Genomic DNA, 22,796 nt, shown 5'->3' with positions numbered 1-22,796 from the left:
AGGTTCTCCGGTATTACTTTGGTCCGGTCACGTGGACCTTCCTGCTAAACTGCAACGTGATCAACCATTCCCTGACCATTGCTAACGAAACGCGAACAAAAGACAGTTCGCCGGATCTCAGCTCAGCTCTTGGAGGTCGTAGGGCTCTGTCCTTTGATACAAACCCGTCTTTGATACTCATGATTAGCTGACTAGAGATGACAATCTCTCAACGTTGTACCTCCTCGGGGCCTCGAAAGTGTTCCCAGGCCGCAGTATCGACGGCATGTTCTATCAATGAAATCGTCAGACTGAATTGCCGAGAACAATTGATCCTTGAACCTCTCCGGTGGACCGGTCGTCATGTTGAGCTACTACAATGCAGATTTGAAAAGCCGTCACTGGCACCATCGGTGATGGATTCTACTAATAAAGGCCCTGGTGACCGATTCGTGCGAGCCCTTGTTGATGCTGAAGAGTATATTTGGCGGGAGTTTAGAACTCGACAGATCCTTTCGTCTCCCGGATGCCCATTTACGGCGCTGTTAGTTTGCAAATTCTGCCTCGCAGCTTTTGTCCTGTCTGATTTCTAATTCTGGATGTTACAGGAACAACCTTCCCTTCTACTTCGATCGACGCCATATCAGCGATCTTCCCTGTGTTGTCTTCTTTCCCAAAGGCGACCATGACCGCATGGCTAGGGGGCTTGTACCCGCTGTCGCTGCATATGTCGACCGTGCCCGCATCGATCACCTGCGCCTCGCTGAACTATACAGATACCAGGGTAGAAGACAGAGCGAACATGGCAGCACCCTTTTCAGACTCAAGTCAAAGGAGATCACCTCTCCCGAACACCTGCACGACCCATACATTTTAGCGTTGTTAATAGCCATGGCTCAGCTACAACGGGGTGCTCTGCGGCGACGAAACCCTGAGAAGCAGCTTGATATGTGCTCTACTTTTGCGGTATGAGCTTCTTTATTTATCATTCTCATGCCTCGAGCTAACAAGAATTATGTTAGTGCCGCGTATTATTGACTGATCTCAATGATAAGGCATGCACCCACCTCTTTACAGCTGATATCTCCTCCTCGTTTCTCCAGAAACTTGACCTCCCTGCGAGCCGTCCTTCCGCATCAGCATCACCCTTTGTCTCAATCCAGCATACAAAGATACCATATAAACCGTACAACACTTTCTGCGACCGTATTTCCTCGCTTCTGCTACGTGGATATCCGAAACGCGAGTCACGAGAGTGAAGAAATCCGACCGAGGTGCAAATAGCCGGCCGAAGTGTATGTTTTCAGATGCATGACGGCGCCCGCACTATTTCTTGGGTTGACATTGACAGGTGGCACAGCGCAGCGCAGAGGCAAAGCGAAACTATTCTCCTATATCCATATAGTCCTCTACATCTCCGGCGTCCTCTGAATCTTCTGAGTCCTCCAAGTTGATCGTAGCGCTGAATGCTGCATCCGCCCATGCTACCAAGGCGACTAGGTGACGCACAAAGTACTTGCGGCCGGCTACCTCACGCATATCAAACCAAGCCGTCGAGTCCACCATTAGATAGGTAGAGTGGTCAGAATTTGCGTCGGTTGGATGGAGTGTCTTGAAACAGCGAATGAAGTCATTCGTGATGTTAAAGTGGAAAAGTTTGATGTAGTACTTGACTGCCACGATGGATACGATACTGGAAGTGACATCAGCTCGGAATGGGCATATGGGGGTGTGGGGGAAGGGGGGCGACAGGAAGACAATGACTGAATGACCTACTTCTCTGCAGATACACGCATGGTCTTGGAGTCTTAACGCAAGTGCCTCACCGACTATTTGTGCCAATAACTCATCGGACACAGTTGGACGACTGTCAGCTATCGCTTGGAAACTGCGTTTAGCTTCCAATATTGCCACTTGCAGATTCTCTCCCAGATGCTGAAGCTGCACACCGCCATCATCGATAGCTTCAAACGGATGTCCCATACCAGCTTCCTCGCATGTGAAAGAAAGTCGTCGGTCGCGATAATGTATGATGGGCAATTCTTTGTTAACCAGCTGAACGTAGTTGAGCACACATCGGATAAGGCAGCTCATGAACCTGACAGTGAAGTCCTCCACAAGTGGTGCTGATGATCTTTCCATGTAGCCAACGCTCGAGGGCAACGATGACGCTGTGTTGGGCCTCTCCGGGGGGCTACTGCCGATCTGCAGGTCCTCTGATGGAATGTACTCGCTATGCTCTGGCTGGTTCCGCTTCCGCACTGGTCTTTCGGAGGTCATTGTTTGGCGAATGCTGCTATCTGGCCGTAGAAGAGGGGCTAGCGCAGCCCAAACATAGCCAAGACTTTCGAGTTCGTAGGCGCGAACGATTTGAAGCTCCGCCATCTGGCTCAGAGTTGTTGCCTCCTCCCTTGGACCTTGGATCAGGTTTTCAATGCAGGGATCGAACCGAATGTCGCATCCGGAACGGATCCTGTCTGCTAGGAGAGGAAGGATATCACTGGGCCTTTTGCAGATGACTCTGCAGGCGAACAGGTATTGGACCCCCCATCGACTCGTTGCACTTTCCCACAAGTTTGATTTTTGGAGAGCCGTGAAATCCAGTGTCTGCCTGGATGAAGCAGCTGCAAGAAAACCATTCTGGTTTTTGACTTTGTTGTAATATGTCATGCTGGAGAAGAGAATACGGGAAGGTGGGGGAATTAGTGGGAGCGGGGAGGAAACTGTGTAGAAGTATTAGCTAACGTACAGCTTGTCTTGGAACGGGTAGGAGCCAATTGTCCCGTTTTGTTAATTAAACCCTTATAATCTTACAAGACAAGAGGGTATGGGCATAAGACGTGAAACGGAAGGTTTTCCTGAAGGTGACATGCTGTGACAAATGATATTTCGTACTTTCGATGAAGTGGATGGTGGACAAGAGCTGCAGATCCCTGCAGAGTATGGTGTCCAAGCATAGCAGGCTGCCTTGGGCGGGAGCCCAGGGATTTTGAATATAAGAAGCCCTGGTAAAGATACGATCCCAAGCCCGCTGGCGACTTTGAAGTTGGTCATTTCTCGCGACACCTCCATCCGTCTCACCGTTAGGGAGCAGCCTGTCACGCTCTCCATATCTCCAGCTTGACGATGTGCGGCCAAACCAAGGTCACGCGCAAGTATAGGGACTGTCTTGAGGGCAAATGGTTAGTCGAACAGCCAAGCAAAGCGACCGATGTGGAAAGCCTTGTATCGAAGCCCAGAAGCAGGATAGCTAATGAGGAGATTTTGATGGGGTCCTCAGTAAAAGCAGCACGAAGTTCCGGGGTCACATGCACAAAAAGGGCTTAAAACAGCGTCAAAAATGGGTCGCTCTGACTGGCTGCAACCCCAACTCTACACCCCTCTTCCTCTCTCTCGGCCTCAATTGCCTGCTCGTTCCTGCTGCATCGCGCGTCTTCGTTGCGTTTGGCTTGTCGAGTCTCTGTGCTGTTGTTTCGCCCTTCCCCGTGTACGTTTCTTTTGCCTTGCGTCATCCTTTTCGACTCGATCCTTTGCCATACATCCAACCGAAAAAAATGGCCAGAGAAGACCTGTGCGTTGCTCTACCTCAGCCTTACAAAGTCAATTGTGCCATAGCTGACGTCTGCCGTGTGCAGCGCCGTTGACATTCTGGTCATCGGGGCTGGCCCCACCGGTCTCGGAGCTGCGAAGCGCCTGCACCAGATCGTGAGCGAACCCCCTCCTCCTCCCCTCTCTCTGGGAGAAAAAAAGAAAAAGGGGGTATGCGCGTCTGACAAATTTGCTGATCAAGTCATTTAGGACGGCCCGTCTTGGATGATTGTCGACGCGAATGAGACTCCCGGAGGGCTAGCTTCCACTGATGTGACTCCAGAGGGATTTGTACGTGCTGATATCCTTTTACGATTCGAGAGCATACACCTTTATGTGAACGGTCGTTCTGATAGCTGAAACCTTCAACTCACGTTGTAGCTTTACGATGTTGGTGGCCATGTTATTTTCTCGCACTACAAATATTTCGACGACTGCCTGGATGAGGCCCTCCCCGAAAAGGGCGACTGGTACACCCACCAACGCATTTCATACGTTCGTTGCAAGGAACAATGGGTTCCATATCCTTTCCAGAACAACATTTCCATGCTTCCCAAGGAGGAGCAGGTAAAGTGTATTGATGGCATGATTGACGCCGCCCTGGAGGCCCGCGTTTCCAACACAAAGCCAAAGACCTTTGATGAGTGGATCGTCCGCATGATGGGCACCGGCATTGCGGATTTATTCATGCGTCCGTATAACTTCAAGGTCTGGGCAGTGCCGACTACAAAGGTGAGATGCATCGACTCAATTGTCCAGCCGGCTATGCAGTCGCTAAGTAAGCCCCTACAGATGCAATGCGCCTGGCTGGGCGAGCGTGTGGCCGCACCGAACCTGAAAGCGGTGACTACGAACGTTATTCTGCAGAAGACCGCCGGTAACTGGGGTCCAAATGCCACCTTCCGCTTTCCCGCCCGTGGTGGCACCGGTGGTATCTGGATCGCTGTCGCAAATACCCTGCCCAAAGAAAAAACACGCTTCGGTAAACGCGGTGCGGTCACGCAGGTCGATGCTCGGAATAAGACCGTCACTTTGGGCGACGGCACTCGAGTTAGATACCAGCGTTTGGTTTCCACCATGGCCGTGGACTCGTTGGTTGAGCAGATAGGCGACCCGGAGTTGACTGATCTTAGCAAAGGCCTCTTCTATTCATCCACACATGTCATCGGGGTCGGTATTCGCGGAGAGCGACCAGAGAGAATTGGTGATAAATGTTGGGTACGTGAAATCTTCACTTCAATCTGTATTTTGCCTTGGAATCTGACATTTTATGAAAATAGCTTTATTTCCCCGAAGACAACTGCCCATTCTATCGTGCAACCATCTTCTCCAACTACTCTCCATATAACCAGCCAGATGCTTCGAAGCAGCTAGCTACGAAAGTACTGGCAGATGGCTCTAGGCCGAACAACACCGAGCTCCGATCAGGCCCATACTGGTCGATCATGCTTGAAGTTTCCGAGTCATCCCTCAAGCCAGTCAACAATGAGACTTTATTGGCTGAATGCATCCAGGGCTTAGTGAATACTTCAATGCTCAAGCCCACAGACGAAATCGTCTCCACTTATCATCGCCGCTTCGACCACGGTTATCCTACGCCTACGCTTGAACGCGAGGGTGTCCTCACGAAGCTTCTCCCGCGCCTACAGGATATGGGCATTTACTCACGTGGCCGTTTCGGCAGCTGGCGCTATGAAGTCGGCAATCAAGACCACTCCTTCATGCTTGGAGTCGAAGCAGTGGACAACATCATCAATGGTGCCACCGAATTAACCCTGAATTACCCAGACTTCGTCAATGGAAGAGCGAACAACGAACGAAGACTTGTCGATGGCGCCCAGGCGTTTGCTAAGGTTAAGGAGTTGGAGATCCGAAACTAAACATTGTGCAGCATCACTTTTACGACATTTGACGGGTTAGGTCAGTTTTCCAGTGCTTGCTGATGTCTTTCATGAATGAAGGTGAGGGGTAAAAACGGAATAAAAGATCTACATTCTTCATGCCTTTCTATCCAACGTCTACCAAACTTCCCCTTCGATTTTACTGTTTAGTCCTCCCCTGGTTCGGATAAGATCTGCCCTTTGAGTATAAAGTAACGATATTATAATTGTAATTAGAGCCTGTGCTTGAAGAGACAGCATCTAAATGGATTAGAAAGAGGGAAACCAAAAAAAAAAAAGAAAATACCATCGAGCTCCTTTTTTCCTTACGGTTTTTTATTTATTGCTTCCATTTGTTTGAGATGTTCTGAACAATTGTCCCCCACACACGTCCCTGAGCGCTCGGAACTCGCAAGTCCAAAGACTTTGGGTTTGTCTATTTTTTCCTACTCTCCTTCAATCCTCACTCTTTTCGGACACGTTCTGCCAGCCAGAAGCTTTCACCGCACCTGGCGTCCACGACTTAGCCATTCATGCTCTTGGGAACGCACATAGGGCTGAAAAGACGCCATGTTTATGCCCGCGTCCCGTACTGCCAAAGCCCTAGAATACTTTATATCCAAAATTGAAACACATGGGGGAAGATTGCTAATGGTAATTCTATGTATATACTCTCTCAGCCACTACCCGGGGGACCGGTGTCAAGGCGAAAAATATTCGAGAGTCAGTCTCAGAAACCACGACGATCCAGCAGCGAGATCGCCGTTACTCCTCCTCCTCCTCCTCTTTTTTTTTTCCCCCTCGGAGGTGATAGTGTGTTTTGATGTACCGGAACTTAACCAGCCTAGCCGTCTTCTGTATGTGGAACTCTGGCAGTACTTATCTTTGTATCAGAGATGCATACGGCGCCGACAACACTGATTTGCTTTCCTCGCGGTGGAAGGGATGTGATTCAAAGATATTCCTAGTTAATTATCATGATTCCGGATCGGTGATTTGTCAGTGCCACACCATATTGAATCTGTCATACCTCCTTTTTATTGAATATTGAAACCACCGTGCTTGTTTTCCGGATCTTTGTTCAGGCTACCCTATTCACTCCTCGGGTAGTTTGAACACCTGCCACATGCACAGATCAAAGCAAGCTGCACGGTAGTTTGAAGTCGAGTTTTGGTCTGGTTTTGTTGACAATGGGATTGCTCGGAGAACCGGAGGAAGGGCTTTGGAATGGGAGATGAAGGAGAGATAGCAGGCGAGGGGCGCCATGGAGAATACGTCGGAAACATGGCTATTGGCTTGCAATATTGCCCAGCCAGCCAGGATGAATAAAATAGAAGTCCCGTCTTAAAATTATCGGCTCTTTGTAATATAATAAGGCATAATCGGCCTTGCTTGCTGTATCTTTGTTCGCTTGCGTTACTTCGTTGGGCGTCACAGAAGCTTCAACATATTTCTCGCGGTTCTTAGATTCTCTTACCTCGCGCTGTTGACCGCTGATAATGGCTAATAATCAATCTCTTTGGGGCATTGATAGGGCAAGATATAGGAATGCTTCTATTTTCTTTTTTATTGGGGATTTGACCCTGCTCGCAGCCGACTATTGGTAGGAGTATCACCGCGGGAGTCAGCCTTCATGGAACTAGAAACATGAAGTATCGTCTGTTAAAATTTGAAAAAAATATGAGATACTGCTCTCAACTCAATAGAAAACCCACGACAGAGGCTCTTCTTGTGTTTGAAGCAATGGTAAGACCACTCTGGGATTATCAGTGATGGTTCTTTTATGGTGTGAGAGTTAATGTCTATTTCTCTGGCTTTCCTGATAGCCTTCGCTTTTGTTGTAGTGAGATGTTCTTTAGTAGTATTCGCTGCTTGTTGTAATATCTTCCTCACGATAGGTTCTCGAGCGACGGCATATATGGCCGCAAGGGAAATGCGATAACGCGCGGAAGCGCTTGTAACTGCTTAGCCAAGTGAGAATATTCTCCAGCAGCTAGTCAGAGGGTTAGGTAGAGCCGCTATAACGTAGGCGAACCTTCATTAATACTTTACTCTAATAAAACGGCATGAGATATTTGATTTGTATGCAGAGTTTGAACCCCATTTCTCCTGCAGAAGCTCCCCGAATTTGTCTGTCTGCAGGGGGGAGCAGCAGGAGGGCCGTCGATCATTCCCTACTGTTGCTAGCTATGAAGACCCCTAATAATGCCTTTGCTTCTCTTCGCTCGGGCCCAGGGGTTTTATCCGTGCTGTTGATATCCATGAATAGTATTGGATACATCCAAGTTAGTAGTGTATTTCGTTGGCATGGGAGTAACATATGTGCTGCATTTCTTGCATGCCCTGCTCATCATATTTTTGACGTTCTCGTGAGACAGCGGTTGGTTTTTGAAACTTGACTCGAGATAGAGTCCTTGTTCTGCCCTTGGGCTCGAAGAAGCGATGGAAAAGTGCTTCTACAAGACCTTTCTTCACAGCAGGCTCGCTATCGGGTATTTTTTTAATCAAAATAGCAGCAATAATACCAGTATTCAGATTTGAGACTTAGGAAATAGGGCCTTATATTGGTTCCGGCGGAATGAGGGCAATTTGGAAGATTATGTAGCATGCAATGAAAGAACCGCGATTTTCCTCCAACTCCAGGGTGATGTATTGCATTCACTTGTAGGATGCAATGTCACTGGGTAGGTGAATCTCAAAGTTTCACTTAACCCTCACCCTAAAATTAGCAAAATAGAAATGGCACTGACAACTCTCAAATGCTGAAAGTGATATATTGGAATTCGCTTGAAAAGCCTGTTCATATGTCAGGAGAGCTCAAGAATAGGAGGTCATACTTTGAGCGGGAAGAATTCCTGGAGATATCGAATTGCAGCTCCCTTGAAGGTGAGGTGGACATGGAAAATTGGTCTCTCACTAGCGGAAAGTTTTGGCGGCCTGCAAATAGGCTAATGTTCAAGGATGTGTAAAAGGGGGGTAAAATATGAAGAATAGATTGAACTAACAGAGATAACTAACTTGTATGTATGGAAGAGGGAAAAGTAAGAGCTATTAGAGGGATTGAACAAAGAGAGAAGTTAATACTACAAATGTTGTAGTAACAAAGTTGGGTGCAACATAAAAACCTTGATTTGTGGATGGTTTCAGTCAGATTTTCTCTGTGGGTGCATGTCTAAAGCTTCAGTTTCTAAACAGTCTCGGTTTTGGCTGCCTTGGAGATCCAAGGTAAAGAGTAAGATGCTTGGGATTCCAGAAAATCCCAGGATATGTAGGGTCAAGTGAATGTGACCTGATAGTTCTTCATCTTCCAGGAGGCATCAGTGCTAAGTGTCCTTCGAAACTGACACTTAAGTATGATAGTTAGACTTTTTTTTTTGAGTTGGGGGGTGGGAATGAGAAGAAAAAAGAATACTAAGGCCCTTGATAGGGCCCGGCGAATCCACTTCTTTCGTCCGATTAAGGCATTGGAAAATGGAGCCCGTTCCAGTTTACTCCACCACTGCAGGGAAGGTAATAATGCAGGAACCATGAAAAAGCTCTCTAAGAGCTCTGACCCGGAAATCCTGCACAGTATTTCCATGTCCCTCGGTCGATCCCTCATGTAATGTGTCGCTTTTCTCGGTGCGCGTCCTATAAACTCAACGAGCGCGGTGGGTAGGATGCGCAGAATCCGTAAAGGAACCCTGTCGCCTGAAGAGTCCTCATGATGATCCTCATGAGCTTTCAACACACAATCCAGAATGACGACGCGACGGGGTAGCTCCGGAGTGGGTTGAGCAAGGATGTAAGCCTCAGGTATCTTAATAAAATATTGAGAACATCAGTGAGAACACACGGAAATATGGCGACTAAAATCCAATGAAGAATCTTCTTATTTATTTCTGTCAAACGTCAGAAACTGGAAAAAGACGGAGAGAAGGGGTAGCGGACGGTGGTGTCGGACAACGAAAAAGCATGTCTCCGAGATCGATGGTCCGTGCTCTGTGGAACAGCAAAGAAGTGACTCAAAGACACCTAGCTCTATAAATAGCATCTGTCTTCATTGTCTTGAAATACTTTCGGTCTTGGGTGCAAACATAGTACTCGTTTCAACAGAGCCATCCCTGTGAAGATTCCAATTTTCAACCTGCTTCTATCATTCAGATAGATGGCTGTATGTCACAGACAATACCTGTGTGCAATCCACAGTCTCTTTGTTTGTCAATATAAGAGAATTATTTATCATGTTGATTCGACAACCATGAGAAATTGCTGTTGGAATGTTGACATTGATATGCTGAAAATATGGTTTATCGCCAGGATTTGTGTGAGTTGTTTGGCGTGGTACTCTGTACTGGTATCAGACGCCACACATGATCCTTACATCCAAGAACGTACCACAGACAGGAGTAAGCGGGATGCTGGAGCATATACTTCGTATATATTGCCGGCGTATAAATATGTATATCAATGGGAGGACTGGCTGGTGTCGAATGGCTTTTAGGTATGCAAGCCCAAAGGGGTAAGCCGTAAGCAGCAAGGTTCTTGGAGGCCATTGGGATATTAAATGTATTTCCGCTGCGTGAGAGAGCTTAGAACTGATCATGCTGTGGCACTGTACTGTTTGGCCAGGACGGAAACCCGCTGCACGAGAGCCATGCAAAAGATACGAGCATGTTTTCGCGAAGGTCCTCAGTAATAATCGGCATTCCTTGGCTCATAGCTGGGCTGGGTTCTGTTTCTCGGGGCCCAGGAATGAGAGATCGGATTAAGGCGATACAACGGTCTCGTCAAGCAAAACACGCTGAGGCTAGGTATTTTAACAAGGCGATGTCAACTTGACTTTCAGAACCAACTGACCCGGTCTCCAGGCACGATTGATAGCTTCCACGACAGGGCCGGAGAAACTCCTTGGAAATGCTCCATACGGCGCCCCAGAATGGCAAAATTGAACCAGACTTTCCAACAGGGGCTCGAAAGACATTGTTTCTTTTTGATAAACTTTCAGGCAACCTAAGACCAAGGAAGATTCAGAATGTTGTACAATACGGAGGATATACTTTGTGGAGGTAGGAGGCGCGGTTGGCCGCAGACGGATGGTGATTTAAATAGATGCCGCCAAGGGCTATGTAGTCGATCACTCGGTATCACCACTCTCTCGGTCCTCTGCCTGTCCGGCAAGCAGATGGCCAATGCAAGGATGGCAGAATGGCCGTTCTTCACTTCTCGACTTCTTCCGGCGAGACGTGACGATGTGGCTTGTCACGGCGGCTTGTTTTGTTGGTTGCAGGAGTGACTTTGACGTCTGGGTGGCTCATGCTGAGTAAGCAGTACCAGATACCGTACCGGTAAGGGTCGTACAGTCCGGCTACGGAAGTGACGTGGGAGTGAGGTGTGGATGATGCGGTGAATGACGGTGCAGGTCTGAAAGATACAGCGTTCATTACAGTACTGATACACCATGACAGCCCACCAGGCTTGACGCATTGGTACTTTCACCGGATGCAAACAGGAGAGCAATCCATCCTCCTCTGCCACCACCACCACCACCACCACCACAACAACCACCCACTATTACTACCACAATCACAGCGACGCCGGACGGTCATGAAGCCCAGTTCAGATCCTGCCTGACCGAGTGCCAATCGTGCTGGCTTCCTGTCCACCAGAGCAGGTTGTCCTCTGGGGGCGCTCGCCTTCGGAATTCACCATATCTACCTTCTAGTTCGTGGAGAGTCCTCCCTCCCGTCCCTAGATCGTTGACTGCGATCGCCTCACCCCCAACTCTCCGCCGCCGTCGTCGTCGTTGTCGTCGTCGCTCTCCTCTTCCTCTCCCTCACCACTCGCCTAGTCTCTGACTCGTGGCGTTCATCTTCACATCTTGCTCTTTTTGTTGCCTGCAACATCCCGGCCCAACCAATTTTGCCGATCAACATTCCCCGTGGGAAGAGCTCCTCCTTAGGGGCTCCGGGCTCGACCACCCTCCATCCGCTCCTTCGTGCTCGTCTCCGCCAGCCATGCCTCTTACTCGCCCTTGAGTTGACCAGTGTTCAAATTGTATCCTCAGACGCCTAGCTTCTCTTTCGCTTACCACTCACTTACTATCCCGACCTCCCTCCCGACTCAGCTACCTTTCCGTTTCAACATTTACTTTCACCAGAACCTACATCCTTCCTCTCATCCTATATTAATCCTTCGAGCTTGCCATGGACGGAGATCTCAGTCTTTCGCAGTCCTTTGGTGGCTTGCGCATCGCTAACCCCGATGATGTGCCCCCTGGAGGTCTAGATGAACGTTCAAGCTCCGCCCCTCTTCCACCGGCAGAGGCGAAACGGGAAAACGACGGTATGGTGATTGTGTTTCATAAATGTTCCCCTTCCTAATCTGTGATGACTCCAGCTGATAAGAACACCTCCGGAAAGTGAATGTTTCGAGCAATGTGGCGTCTTCGTCACCGTCGAACAGACCGTCGATGCCCATGCACCCCCAGCCCCAGGACCAGCAATATGCACTTTCACAAAAGCCACCCACTCCACATCAACTTCCAGACAATCCCCCTGCTACTTCTGTGAGGCCACTATCGACTTACTTACCACCGTCGACGAACGGTAATACAACGCCAATCAGCAGAGGTGACTCATACCGCATTCGCACGGAACCGTCTTCCCCTGCCCCGGATTTTCCCTCGAGAAGTGACTCCCGCAGCCGGTCAGCCATGTTGCAAGCTGGCGTTCCTATTCGAGACACAACCCATAGTGACAGATCGTACAAACAGCCCCAACATTATGGCGAGAATGCGGCATTACCACCCAGGAGGAGCTCACGTGCGGTGCACAACAATTCCAATCCTCATCGTTCAGGCTCTCAGTATAACCCGGAAAACGGGCCTACACACAGTTCTGGAGACTGGCAGGAGCGTGGCTCTGCCGTCGCTGTACGGCAAGAAATCGACGCGAACGGCAAACCCGTCTCAAAGACTGTTAGGAAGGGCGTCAGGGATTTCCAATTTGGCCGAACTCTCGGAGAAGGCTCTTACAGCACTGTTGTGGCTGGAACAGACCGCCAAACCCTGAAGGAGTACGCCATCAAGATACTTGATAAGCGTCACATCATCAAAGAAAAGAAAGTTAAATATGTCAATATTGAGAAGGACACCCTAAACAGACTTACCGAACATCCCGGAGTGGTTCGACTATACTACACTTTTCAGGATGAAAACTCCCTTTACTTTGTTCTCGATCTAGCCCTGGGTGGTGAACTCTTGAACTTCCTCAAACGAATAGGAACCTTTGACGAGGAGTGCACCAGATTCTATGGTGCGGAAATTCTAGATGCCATCGATTACATGCACAAGCGTGGAATAATTCATCGTGACTTGAAACCGGAAAACGTACTATTGGACAGCCAGATGCATGTCAAGATTACAGACTTTGGCACTGCTAAAATCTTGGACCCCCCGCAACGACCAGATGAGGGTTCCGGAGGCATCCTTGATTCAGATATGTCTGGCCGAGATAGAGCTAACTCATTTGTTGGAACGGCAGAATATGTCAGCCCAGAGCTCCTTACTGAGAAAAATGCCTGTAAAGCTAGCGACCTATGGGCATTTGGTTGCATCATATATCAGTTGTTGGCAGGAAGGCCACCATTCAAGGCAGTCAACGAATACCTGACATTCCAGAAGATCGTCAATCTCGACTACGAATTTCCGAAGGGTTTCCCGCCCGTCGCCCGAGATCTAGTGGAGAGACTTCTCGTTGCTGATCCCACTCGAAGACTCCCAATCGAGCACATCAAGAACCATGAATTCTTCAAAGGTATTACCTGGGGTCGAGGCCTTTGGAAACAGAAGCCGCCTCGTTTAAAGCCGTATGTGCCACCACCTCCCGAACCTATCAAGCTCAATGGAAATACGAATGACGACAGCTTCCCCCCAAATATCAATACCGCCCAGTCGCAAAACAATAGACCCTACCCGCGGGTTATCACCGAATTACCCCCTCCATCGCAACTTGATATCGAATGGTCTCCAGTGCTGACACGACCAAATGAGCGCATATTAAAGATGGGAAACCTGACCGTTTCGTCATCGCCTGCTCCTCATAGATCCCAGAATAGGCATGGAAACGGGGACAGCGACGCTCCCAAGAAGCTCTCTCGATTCTTCGGTGGTGCTACGACTAAAAAGCGCCAGCGTTTAGTTATAGCGACTTCCGCAGGGCGTGTGATAATTGTTCCTTCCGGAGGAGATGAAAAGAAAGCAAAACTAGAAGTATCTCTCCTGCAATCGGACACTCATTATCGAAGCTCGACAGATCTAAAGGGGCATTCGTCATGGATAATTGATACGGTATGAAAAGCCCTACACTCGACATTTTATTTATCTACTGGAGGTTTTACTGACGTGCTGGTTCTTTTTCCCTAGCGAGACAAACATCTCGTCTTTGAAGAAGTAAAGTCTTCTTCCACCGAAACGAACACGTCTGCTCTTTCCACGCAGGAATGGATGGAAACACTGGATCGATCGAGAGAGATGGGCGCGTTAAACCCCAGAACAGGATCTTATATGGGTGATGAAGGTTTTAGGGATTTGTCTTCAGGGGTTTCGAGCCACGCTAACACATTGGACCGGTCAGAAGAAATTTCCGGAGGAAGAGGGCAACTTACGAAAAACCAAGGCCCTACAGATTCCGATTCAGTCAAAGCTAAGAAGCGTTTCAGTCGCCGACATTCAAAGAACGGGCTCTCGGCTGTTTTCTAGAACGACACTGGGCCTTGACAACCACGATATGACCTTGGCCCCTAGGTCATGCACCGAGCTCTCTCTGGATATATTCTGCATTAACGGCGTTTGGGGGAAGCTCCCTTGATCTCTCGCATTGACCTCAAAACCTCTCACGTCACGGTCTTTACCTTTCTCACATCAAACGACATATTCATTTCCATTTGCTGTTAAGTCGACATTTCCGCCCTCGGGCTACGAGTGATGACCTACACTGGCTAATGCCGTCGAAGCGTTCTGCATGTGAAAAACCACTGGTTTGGCACAGTTTCTCTTTGCGATTTCCGTGATCCAGTTTCATTGCGCAGCTCTCTCGCCATTAGCATATGATTATATCATCCCCATTCCTCCAAATTTTCGCATTGTGCATATTGAGCCTGATATCTTATTTTTCCCTCCCCCAGGACTTAGTTTTATCATTTATATGTGTTTTTTGCATTCAGTTGTCTCCATTTTCCTCCTTCTTTTTCCTCCCCCTTTTCCAGTATAGTAGCTTTGCGGTATTCCTCCCCGCTATTCACACGCACCGCACCATGCTTTGACAGAATCCATGATCTAACGTTCTCCGGGCTTAAGACGGGCTGGCCGGTTTTTTAACACGGTGCGGGCCTGGTTTCTCCCCTCCCCCCCCTTTTTTCTTTGACGTCTAGTTGGGCAGATTATCGGGTTCAAGCAAGGCACACAGCATTTTTCTACATCCAGTTCGTCTTCGATACACACTATTTTAATCGCTTTGCGTCTGCGCAATTTACATTATTTCGTCTGAAGAAGGTTTGTTGATTAGAGCGACTGGTGTATATGCATGATGATTCCCCCCAAAACCAATCCTTCCTTTGTTCTATCCCCGATTTCCCTACTATCCTAGAGGTGGAATTGAAGCTGTTTTCTTCAAGATGTCTTCTCATTTTACTCTGGTGTTACCACATAAAATCCATCTATCCATAAGGGGCCTGATAATTATGGGGAAGCATTTACGGCCTATTGAGTGACTCAGTAATACTTAAATGACAAAAATATGACCTCGACGATTGGATAGATACTCCGTACGCCGCTCAAGATTTTCTCGCGGATCACCCCGGCCTCAACTCGGATCTCGAGTTACGCTTCACGCATTCGGTGATCCTGGGCTGGTCATTTGATGGTGCCTTACCGAGGATCAGAAAGAAATTAATGGAAGAAAACATTTATCCATGAAGAGCGTCGTCCCGATGAGGCTCTGCTCCACGGTTTACTCTAACGTCAAGCGGCGTCGTGTGCGGTCTGGACGGACACCATACGAGCGCTGTGCCGTCCGCTGAAGGAATTCTCTGTCTTTTTGCTGTGCCGCAGGTTTCCGCAAGGGCCTCTGACCGGGTGGCCTGCGTTGGGGTTTTTTCCCCGTATGCTCTGCAAAGCGAGCGAGCGAACGGCGATGCAGACTGTGGAACTCCTCCCCCTCTTTTTTTTTTTTTTTTTTTTTTTCCTTTTTTTTTTTAAAAAAAAATAGTGTAGATGTAAGGATGCATGTATAGTATAGTACATATTTGATCCATCATGGTCATTGAGCGCGCAGGTCCGGGCGGACGGGCGTGGGTGACACAAACCTCACAGCAGTTCGCCGGCCCAGTGTGAGTGTCAAGCATGATACATAGCTTGCAGGAGAAACGGGGCGGCAATGGCGCCAGTTGAGAGGACAGCACGTACGATGTGCAGCGAGGGTCGCCACACGCCCTCAGCTTCGCAGCACGGTGGCAAGGATTGCAGAGTGTATCCTTCGGCGTCGCTGCAGCGGTGATTGGCGAGCGAGCACGGCGACGGCGGTCTCTTCTTCGTCCATCTTGGCGCAAGGCTCAGCAGCCGGAGAGAAAGCGACGCCCAGGGCAGAACTTACGGCCATTGTGGGATTTGCACTTCTGCAAAAGTACTCACCCTTTCACGAGTCTTGTGTCGTTATATCTCGTGGGAAGCTTGGAGGATCCGCCCCCCCTTTTTTTTTTTTTTTTTTTTTTTTTTTTTCCCTCCGGCGAAGAGCCCGGTGTTTCATGTCTTGTTTTCCTTGAAGTTGTCTTTTTTCGGGTTGTTTTGAACTCGCTTCAGGCGCTCGACGACGTTCAAAGCATCCCCAACAGATCGACAAGACACACAGACACATAGACCACGCGCAGCCTGATCTCGTTTGCCCCTCCCCCTGTATGTAGGTGATTTATTATGCTCTGGACGACCTGAGCAACGCGTCAAGCCCGCTCAGCCCGACCTCTCGACTCTCTTCGCAGCCTCGCAAGCCAGCGCTTGATCCCACTCTTTCAGTCGCTTAGCGTGCAAGCTTGACCATGTTCCAATCCCCTCCGCAATAACATGACATCGCGTCCTCAGCAATCCACGGAACTCCCCGCGACCGCGCCCATGGTTTCCCACCCTGAGGCCGCGGGCCGTGCCAGAACCGTCCGCGCTGCCCCGTCCCTGACCTCCGCTCGCTATCCTCATCTCCAGCACCGTCGTCGCTTCAGTGGAGGCCGCTCGCACCACGGCGGCTCCTCCACCAACCAGCCTCCCAACGAGTTCCCCATCTTCTCCGTCACCGGCGACGTGGAGCTTGTCATCCGGGCGTCGAATCAGGAGAGGAAGTACCTGCTGCACAGGCTGATATTGGCGCAGAACTCCGGCTTCTTCGAGGCCGATACCAGCGAGGAATGGTCCGGGGTGCAGGCCCAGCGCGAAGCTGCCGTCTCTACGAGCTCAGTTGGACCTCTGCCGGGGCACGTCCCCGACGGGCTGGAGGCCATCCAGGAGAGTGATCAGGAGTCGCGTGCTTCGCCTCCTAGCGCCCCAAAGAAGAATCGCTGGAGGTATGAATTGGATTGGGAGAATAGGGAGCAGGATGAGATGCCAATTCTCGTGCAGAAGGTTGGTGGTGTTTTTTGCGATCAAGATCGCATGTCTCTTGATGGGGAATTCTATATTAACTGATCTGCTGAAAGCCTCCAACCGCGAGCAATGCTGTATTCGGCGAAACCAGACCGCAACAGCCGCCTCCGGCAAGAAATAAACCTCCACCGCCCCAGCAGGGCTTCTTTCGAACGATGGCGAATCTGACCGGCATCCAGTCCGCTCTCCATCTTCCAAGCACGTTGACCGTAGAGGAGCCTCCGGTCGACCCGACGATACGTGATTACGATAATCTGTTCCGCATCTTCTACAACCACTCTCCTCTTCTCAATTCTGTCAACATCGCGTCTGCTTATTCCGAATGTAAGTCGCTGCTTACCCTGGCGGACATGTACGACGCCCTTCCCGTGGTCGGCCCCCGTGTCGATCACCATCTGTTACGATTCTCCTCGCGGTTATATAAACAAATCGCGAAATACCCACCAAGCTACCTTAAGCTTGGCTACCTGGCGCGTAGCCGAGTCATCTTCGCAGAGGCCCTTATCCACGTCGTCGGTCAATGGCCGGCGGCGCTCCCGTACCTTGGCCCCAATTCCTATGCTCCACTTCCCGATCCAGTTTTAGATCTGATTGAGGATAAAGTCGACGACCTGGAGGACATGATTGCGCGAACAGAAGGCAAGCTCTTCCGCCTTACCCTGACCACATCCAGGGGTGAACGCGTTAGCCCCAACAACGCGTACTTGGATTGGCTGGCCGTCTCGTTGTTCCGCCAATTCCTGGTCGAAAACACCACTCCGCCACCTGCGTCGATATTGAAGAACTCGTCCTCTCAGCAAACCCGCAACATCCACAGCTCTGGCTCAACAGGCTCCAATCCTACCAGTCGCCAGAACAATTCCGCAACCAATACGCCTGCCGGTGGTGGCACTGCCAACCGCCCTGCACCGCCGCCATTCTCCATCGGCCGCACTTATCGCCTGCTCGGCTCATCTAACTCCCAGGCTTACCTCCCACATGACGAACTCAAACGCTTCCTTAAACTGCACCCGTCATCTGACTCTCTCTACTCGCGCGAGAATTTCAAGCGTTTTGAGCGGAAGATGGACGAGATTAAGCGGCTTGCCAGGGAGATAGTGAAACCCTTGATGCGGAACTTCCTCGAACTGGATTTGAGAGGTGGCAGCGATGACGATTCCTCTTCCCATGGCTCGCTTTTACCTTACTTGACGTGCACGAGAGTCGAACAAGCTGATTTCCCATGGGATTAAAGCCACAGCTCTCTCTTCTCTTCCCCCCCCCTTGGGATACCTTTTTTTTTTTCATGCCGCCACGCTGCCTCGATCGGTGGAAGGCTGCTTTTGATTAGAAACGCGATTCGGATTGACGAAAGACATGCTGGTATATATAACCTATGAATGCCTCCGCCATATTATAGGACATCATTTTTTGGTGTTTTTCCCCTCTATTCTGCTCCGTGAGGATGATGGTTTGGCCATTTTATGCGAAACATTCATGAATCTTATGACTTGAAATGACGACTACGTACTTGTTTTGTGATTTGTATTTGCTCTTCTTTGTTTCTCTTACTTCTCTGATATCCCCATTTGTACTTCTTTTCCTATTCTTTTGAATACCCTAAAAGTGAGTTCTTTAGGAGTGTTGAATCGCAATGCTCCCTGGCTTTTAGGAGTTGTTGATATGTGTCTGGTGATGATTGCATGCAACCCATGCTTATCTTGGACGCCTAGTGAGATGACTGCCTTTTTACCATTTAGCTTTATTTATTTAATAAGCCCTTTTCGTGTACTAATTCCTGTCATGATTTCTACCTAGTTGGCTGAAATAAGATATTCCGGATAATTTTTCAGGTTGTCTACCTTGCACCACGTTGTCAACTAGGGATTTTTCATCACCAAGAAGAACTTGGAAAAAATACAGTCATGCGGTCTCGAACAGAAAAGAGGTGTTTTCAACAAGGCATTGGAAAATCCTGAGATCAGGCTCTTTTGCTCTGCACCTTCAGCCTAACTTAGAGATCTAATTTGCTCGAGATAACATCGATTGAACTTTCAATCACTGTCACATTATATATCATTGTCGGTATTTATAGGCAATGTGAGTCCATACATAACTCTTCTATTCTATCCTACATATCTTACGATCCGCACGGCTTTCACGCATCTCACTCCACCATGCCTTCTCTTCCCCCAATCGTCTCAATGCCACCCATCCAGTTCCTCAGAACCTCGGGCACAATCACCACACCCCGCTTTTCATCCCACCCGTTCTCTAAAATAGCAGCCATGACCCTTGGCACCGCTACCGCCGTGCCGTTAACCGTAGAGGGAAACCTAGCCGCTGCACCCGTGCGCACGCGCGTTCCGAGCCGACGGCTCTGGTAGTCGGTGCATATGGAAGCAGAAGTTACTTCTCCCCAGCCATTCTGGTCAAAGGACTCAGCTTGGGATGGTTGTTGTGTAAGGGTGTGGTGCAGGCGGGATGGGAAGAGAGTTTCGATATCTTGTTTTCGGGCAGCGCTGGCGCCGAGGTCGGCGGTGGGCATTTCGAGGATGCGACAGGGCAGGTTTAACGATGAGAGGATCTCGGTTTGGATGGAGAGCATTTCGGAGAAGAGGGTGGAGGAGGAGGAGGAGGAGGAGGATGTGGTGGTAGTGGTAGTGGTTGTTGCGCTCTTGGAGTTGGCTTCTGGGATGTCGTCGGCCCAGCCGAAGAGTTCGACTTTGGTAAATTCATGCACCCGGTACAGGCCCTTTGTGTCAACGCCTCGGGCGCCTGCTTCGGCACGATAACATCGGCTTATGCCGATGAATTTTAGGGGGAGTTTGTCGGCCGGGATCTCCTGGCCGGCATACATTGCGGCTAGAGGGATCTCCGCCGTACCCGTCAGACACCTCTGTGGTTTGCTCTTATCCTTCTCATTCTGCTCAATTGACCAGATCTGCTGTTCATTGTTCACATCGCGCGGCTGGAAACCACATGCCTCGGCGATATACGAGTAGACCAGTGTGGGCGGAGAAACAGGTTTCCAGCCTCGACGCATGGCGACACTGAGCGCGTATTGAACCAAAGCCTGCTCGAGTAGTGCCCCTTCGTTCGTAAGATAGTACCACCCCCATCCCGTCGAGGTCGCGGAGCTGGTAAAGTCCAACAAGCCAAGAGAGGTGCCGATAGAAACGTGGTTCCGCGTTGGTTCAGGTGAGGAAACGAACCCGGGAGGAGATCGCGGGTCGTAATTGATATAATTAACTACGCGGGGAATATCTCCACGCGGAGTCTCTTTCGAGGTGAGGTTGGGCAGCGAGAGTGCAAGCTGTTGTACTTCCTCAAGGCATTTCTCCCTCCGGTCGGTCATCGACTGCGACGCATCTTTGAGCTGTTTCGCCTCCAGGTGCAACGCGTCCAACTCTTCATTTTTACCCGGAGCTTTGCCTTTTCCCTCAGTGGACGACGTAGCTAGCTTCGCAATGGCTCTTTGAACCTGTTTTATTTTTGATCGTGGAGCGTTGAGGGATCGTTGCAGCTGGGCGGCTTCGTCCGCGAGGGACTTGATTCGGGAGGGATACTCGGAGAGGGATCTGTAGTTTCGGTCAATGCAGTTTTGGGAGTAGAGCTCGGCGTTTTCGCGAATGTGCTTGACGTTGGGAACTGGTTTGGGCCCAGTTGGTGGACGGGTAATGGTGGAGGAATTGGAGTCATGAAGGATGCGAGGACTGGAAGAGAATGGACGGCGGAATTGCAAGGCTCGCAGACATGTTCGCCGGCAGTTTAGGCAGATATATGGTGCTGTCATGGATTTGATATTCGTTGCCACGCTTTTGCAGGGTTTAATGTGCTGTTTCGGCTTCTGAGATCGTGAAGGTTTTTTTGATTGCTCTTGTGCTCAGCCAAAAACGCATTTATGTATCTCCACAGCTCGATACAAAAAGCTGCTCTACAAAAACTGCTTTTCCCGCTCTCAGTCGATACACAGCAGAAATGGCATAAATGACTAGTTTTTTCTTAAAAACTTTTACTTCCAAAAATTACTTTTCCTGACAATTGATGGTAAATAGATACTTTCTGTATGTTTCACCTTTCCACTTATTACCACCGTCGCCCACACGGCCATTCTTCGGAGACACTGATAATATCGCGCTGAAAGGACCGAACTGGTCCGAAATGAAGAGAAACACAGAGTTCCGATCCACCATTGACTAGTCTGACCGTTCTCTTGGTCTCTGGCGCTTGAAAAGAGGCATCTTTTGCTTTTTGATTCGAGCGTAGATTCCCGCAATCACCAGGACTGATGCAAGCAACACGGCCCAAAGGCGGATGTGCAACACGGTCTTGTTATAGTCCGTCTGTGTCGCTGCCGCAATCGTGGCGAGCTCCATGACGAGGAGAGCATAGCCGAAGAGCCGGTGCCACTTGTACACCCGCTTCCCGTTGTCGATGCTTCCGAAGACCTGTGCGGGGAAGAAATACTGAGCTGCTCCGACAGCTGCTTGCAATACGATGAGGATGTACGTGATCAATCCCATGATCGCATGGACGGAAGTGAAGCGGGTTTCCGGGTGAGAGGCTTTATTGATCTCGATGATAGTGAAGGCAGCGACAAAGGTGAGATTGGAGGCAACGATTACGCCAAAGTGAGTCAATGTTCCCTGCCTTTTCTGCGAAGGAGTGTGTGTCGGCTGGAGGAGAAGGATTGCTTGTGTGGTGAGGAGCACTCCGGTGGAATTAAGAAGCTATCGATCGAGGGACGACAGGGTTAGTGGTGCTTCTGCCGGCGAACCATCATGACGAGACGTACCGGGTGAGGAGAGAAGAAGATGAGCTCGTTTGAGAATATAGCAGACCAAACAAGGGCAGCAACCTGCCATCAGCATACGTGAGCGGGAATCCCAGTGAGTTTCGGGTCCAGAGACGTACAATCAGTATCCCGGCCTGTGCAATCGGAGCAGTGCCTATGATAAGAGGACGTGAGAACAGCACGATTTTCGCCTTCCACCACGTCAAAAGGCGGATCCATACCTGTAACCAGGTTTATTAAAATGCTCTGATTCTCCTTCTGGGTCACGTCGCCCGGACGTCCAAGCAGCGGTTCTTCCTCTCCGTTCTCATGAATAGAGGCCGGCCGCGCTTCGGGAATTCCAGTAGCTGAAGCCATCTTTCATTGCAGTGTGGATGTGTTACCACGAGCTGATCGAAAAGTAGTGCAGTTCCTCCTAAAACAGCAAATGGACGAATTCAATATTCAAAAGGGGGGTGATGCAGAGCGTATGGGGGACATGCTTCGATGATGGGGACCTGGACTGGTGAAGTTCACTGGCTACCGGGCTGTAGCGAGTCGAATCTACGGAGCACGTAGTTATATGGTGCAATCGACAGGGCTTGTCTTCAAATTACAACGCTTGCTACCGTTGATATCATCACATCCGACCGAGCATCCCTGTAAAGGTTTTAACAATGCCTCCAATTCTGCATGGGCATCTGGCCAGCAATGAGGACGACGCGATTGCCAATCACCAGGTACTTGTGTGGCGGCGGTGACACGGAGGACGAATGATGTCACTCCTGATCGTCATCCAAATGAATAACCGCCTCTCCCGGTACAGGAGAAGATCGCTCCGGCCGATGGATCCCGGACGATATTGACTATTTGGTGTTTCTTCATAGTCCCCTCCTTTCTTTACATCTCACTTCATCAGTAGACCTAG

At 49.6% G+C, this 22,796-nt stretch overlaps 11 protein-coding genes across 11 annotated transcripts; 5 read left to right on the top strand and 6 right to left on the bottom strand.

The window, feature by feature from the left end:
* Positions 1 to 61: 61 nt before the first annotated feature.
* On the top strand, positions 62 to 2,120 carry CIMG_11119 (uncharacterized protein). The gene is made up of 5 exons (XM_001243996.2): positions 62 to 135; positions 196 to 523; positions 588 to 945; positions 1,002 to 1,274; positions 1,350 to 2,120. Exons 2-4 carry the CDS (start codon positions 198 to 200, stop codon positions 1,236 to 1,238), a joined length of 921 nt encoding a protein of 306 aa, XP_001243997.2. The 5' UTR covers positions 62 to 135; positions 196 to 197; the 3' UTR covers positions 1,239 to 1,274; positions 1,350 to 2,120.
* Positions 993 to 3,173, bottom strand: CIMG_03437 (uncharacterized protein). The gene is made up of 3 exons (XM_001243995.2): positions 2,947 to 3,173; positions 1,756 to 2,245; positions 993 to 1,672 (listed from the first exon to the last, which is right to left on the bottom strand). Exons 2-3 carry the CDS (start codon positions 2,119 to 2,121, stop codon positions 1,622 to 1,624), a joined length of 417 nt encoding a protein of 138 aa, XP_001243996.2. The 5' UTR covers positions 2,122 to 2,245; positions 2,947 to 3,173; the 3' UTR covers positions 993 to 1,621.
* A 186-nt stretch (positions 3,174 to 3,359) lies between these two features.
* CIMG_03436 (UDP-galactopyranose mutase) lies at positions 3,360 to 5,776 on the top strand. Its single transcript, XM_001243994.2, has 6 exons — positions 3,360 to 3,550; positions 3,615 to 3,684; positions 3,778 to 3,858; positions 3,949 to 4,299; positions 4,360 to 4,785; positions 4,848 to 5,776. The coding sequence occupies exons 1-6, from the start codon at positions 3,534 to 3,536 to the stop codon at positions 5,445 to 5,447; spliced, it is 1,545 nt and encodes a 514-aa protein (XP_001243995.1). The 5' UTR covers positions 3,360 to 3,533; the 3' UTR covers positions 5,448 to 5,776.
* Positions 5,777 to 6,735: 959 nt separating this feature from the next.
* Positions 6,736 to 7,710, bottom strand: CIMG_03435 (uncharacterized protein; the record flags this gene model as incomplete). The annotated part of the gene is made up of 3 exons (XM_001243993.1): positions 6,736 to 6,950; positions 7,163 to 7,408; positions 7,626 to 7,710. The coding sequence occupies 3 exons, from the start codon at positions 7,708 to 7,710 to the stop codon at positions 6,736 to 6,738; spliced, it is 546 nt and encodes a 181-aa protein (XP_001243994.1).
* Positions 7,711 to 8,436: 726 nt separating this feature from the next.
* CIMG_11118 (uncharacterized protein) lies at positions 8,437 to 9,327 on the bottom strand. Its single transcript, XM_012358242.1, has one exon. It carries the CDS (start codon positions 9,046 to 9,048, stop codon positions 8,722 to 8,724), a length of 327 nt encoding a protein of 108 aa, XP_012213665.1. The 5' UTR covers positions 9,049 to 9,327; the 3' UTR covers positions 8,437 to 8,721.
* A 1,299-nt stretch (positions 9,328 to 10,626) lies between these two features.
* Positions 10,627 to 11,284, top strand: CIMG_13714 (uncharacterized protein; the record flags this gene model as incomplete). Its single annotated transcript, XM_001243991.2, has 3 exons — positions 10,627 to 10,705; positions 10,764 to 10,813; positions 10,895 to 11,284. 3 exons carry the CDS (start codon positions 10,627 to 10,629, stop codon positions 11,282 to 11,284), a joined length of 519 nt encoding a protein of 172 aa, XP_001243992.2.
* Positions 11,285 to 11,632: 348 nt separating this feature from the next.
* CIMG_03432 (AGC/PDK1 protein kinase) lies at positions 11,633 to 15,233 on the top strand (the record flags this gene model as incomplete). Its single annotated transcript, XM_001243990.2, has 5 exons — positions 11,633 to 11,771; positions 11,849 to 13,295; positions 13,353 to 13,776; positions 13,852 to 14,005; positions 14,063 to 15,233. The coding sequence occupies 5 exons, from the start codon at positions 11,633 to 11,635 to the stop codon at positions 14,185 to 14,187; spliced, it is 2,289 nt and encodes a 762-aa protein (XP_001243991.2). The 3' UTR covers positions 14,188 to 15,233.
* A 159-nt stretch (positions 15,234 to 15,392) lies between these two features.
* On the bottom strand, positions 15,393 to 16,084 carry CIMG_11117 (uncharacterized protein; the record flags this gene model as incomplete). Its single annotated transcript, XM_012358241.1, has 2 exons — positions 15,393 to 15,566; positions 15,935 to 16,084. 2 exons carry the CDS (start codon positions 16,082 to 16,084, stop codon positions 15,393 to 15,395), a joined length of 324 nt encoding a protein of 107 aa, XP_012213664.1.
* A 458-nt stretch (positions 16,085 to 16,542) lies between these two features.
* On the top strand, positions 16,543 to 18,944 carry CIMG_03431 (uncharacterized protein; the record flags this gene model as incomplete). The annotated part of the gene is made up of 2 exons (XM_001243989.2): positions 16,543 to 17,091; positions 17,166 to 18,944. The coding sequence occupies 2 exons, from the start codon at positions 16,543 to 16,545 to the stop codon at positions 18,342 to 18,344; spliced, it is 1,728 nt and encodes a 575-aa protein (XP_001243990.1). The 3' UTR covers positions 18,345 to 18,944.
* A 205-nt stretch (positions 18,945 to 19,149) lies between these two features.
* CIMG_03430 (seryl-tRNA synthetase) lies at positions 19,150 to 20,932 on the bottom strand. Its single transcript, XM_001243988.2, has one exon. The coding sequence runs from the start codon at positions 20,885 to 20,887 to the stop codon at positions 19,259 to 19,261; it is 1,629 nt and encodes a 542-aa protein (XP_001243989.2). The 5' UTR covers positions 20,888 to 20,932; the 3' UTR covers positions 19,150 to 19,258.
* A 138-nt stretch (positions 20,933 to 21,070) lies between these two features.
* CIMG_03429 (cytochrome b561) lies at positions 21,071 to 22,481 on the bottom strand. Its single transcript, XM_001243987.2, has 4 exons — positions 22,111 to 22,481; positions 22,009 to 22,043; positions 21,890 to 21,952; positions 21,071 to 21,824 (listed from the first exon to the last, which is right to left on the bottom strand). Exons 1-4 carry the CDS (start codon positions 22,244 to 22,246, stop codon positions 21,291 to 21,293), a joined length of 768 nt encoding a protein of 255 aa, XP_001243988.1. The 5' UTR covers positions 22,247 to 22,481; the 3' UTR covers positions 21,071 to 21,290.
* Positions 22,482 to 22,796: the final 315 nt, after the last annotated feature.

This window comes from Coccidioides immitis (genome assembly GCF_000149335.2).
Source record: "Coccidioides immitis RS genomic scaffold supercont3.6, whole genome shotgun sequence".
In the NCBI taxonomy this organism is placed as follows: Eukaryota; Fungi; Ascomycota; class Eurotiomycetes; order Onygenales; family Onygenaceae; genus Coccidioides; species Coccidioides immitis.
Note: the sequence above shows the minus strand (reverse complement) of the source record. Positions and strands in the feature narration are given on the sequence as shown.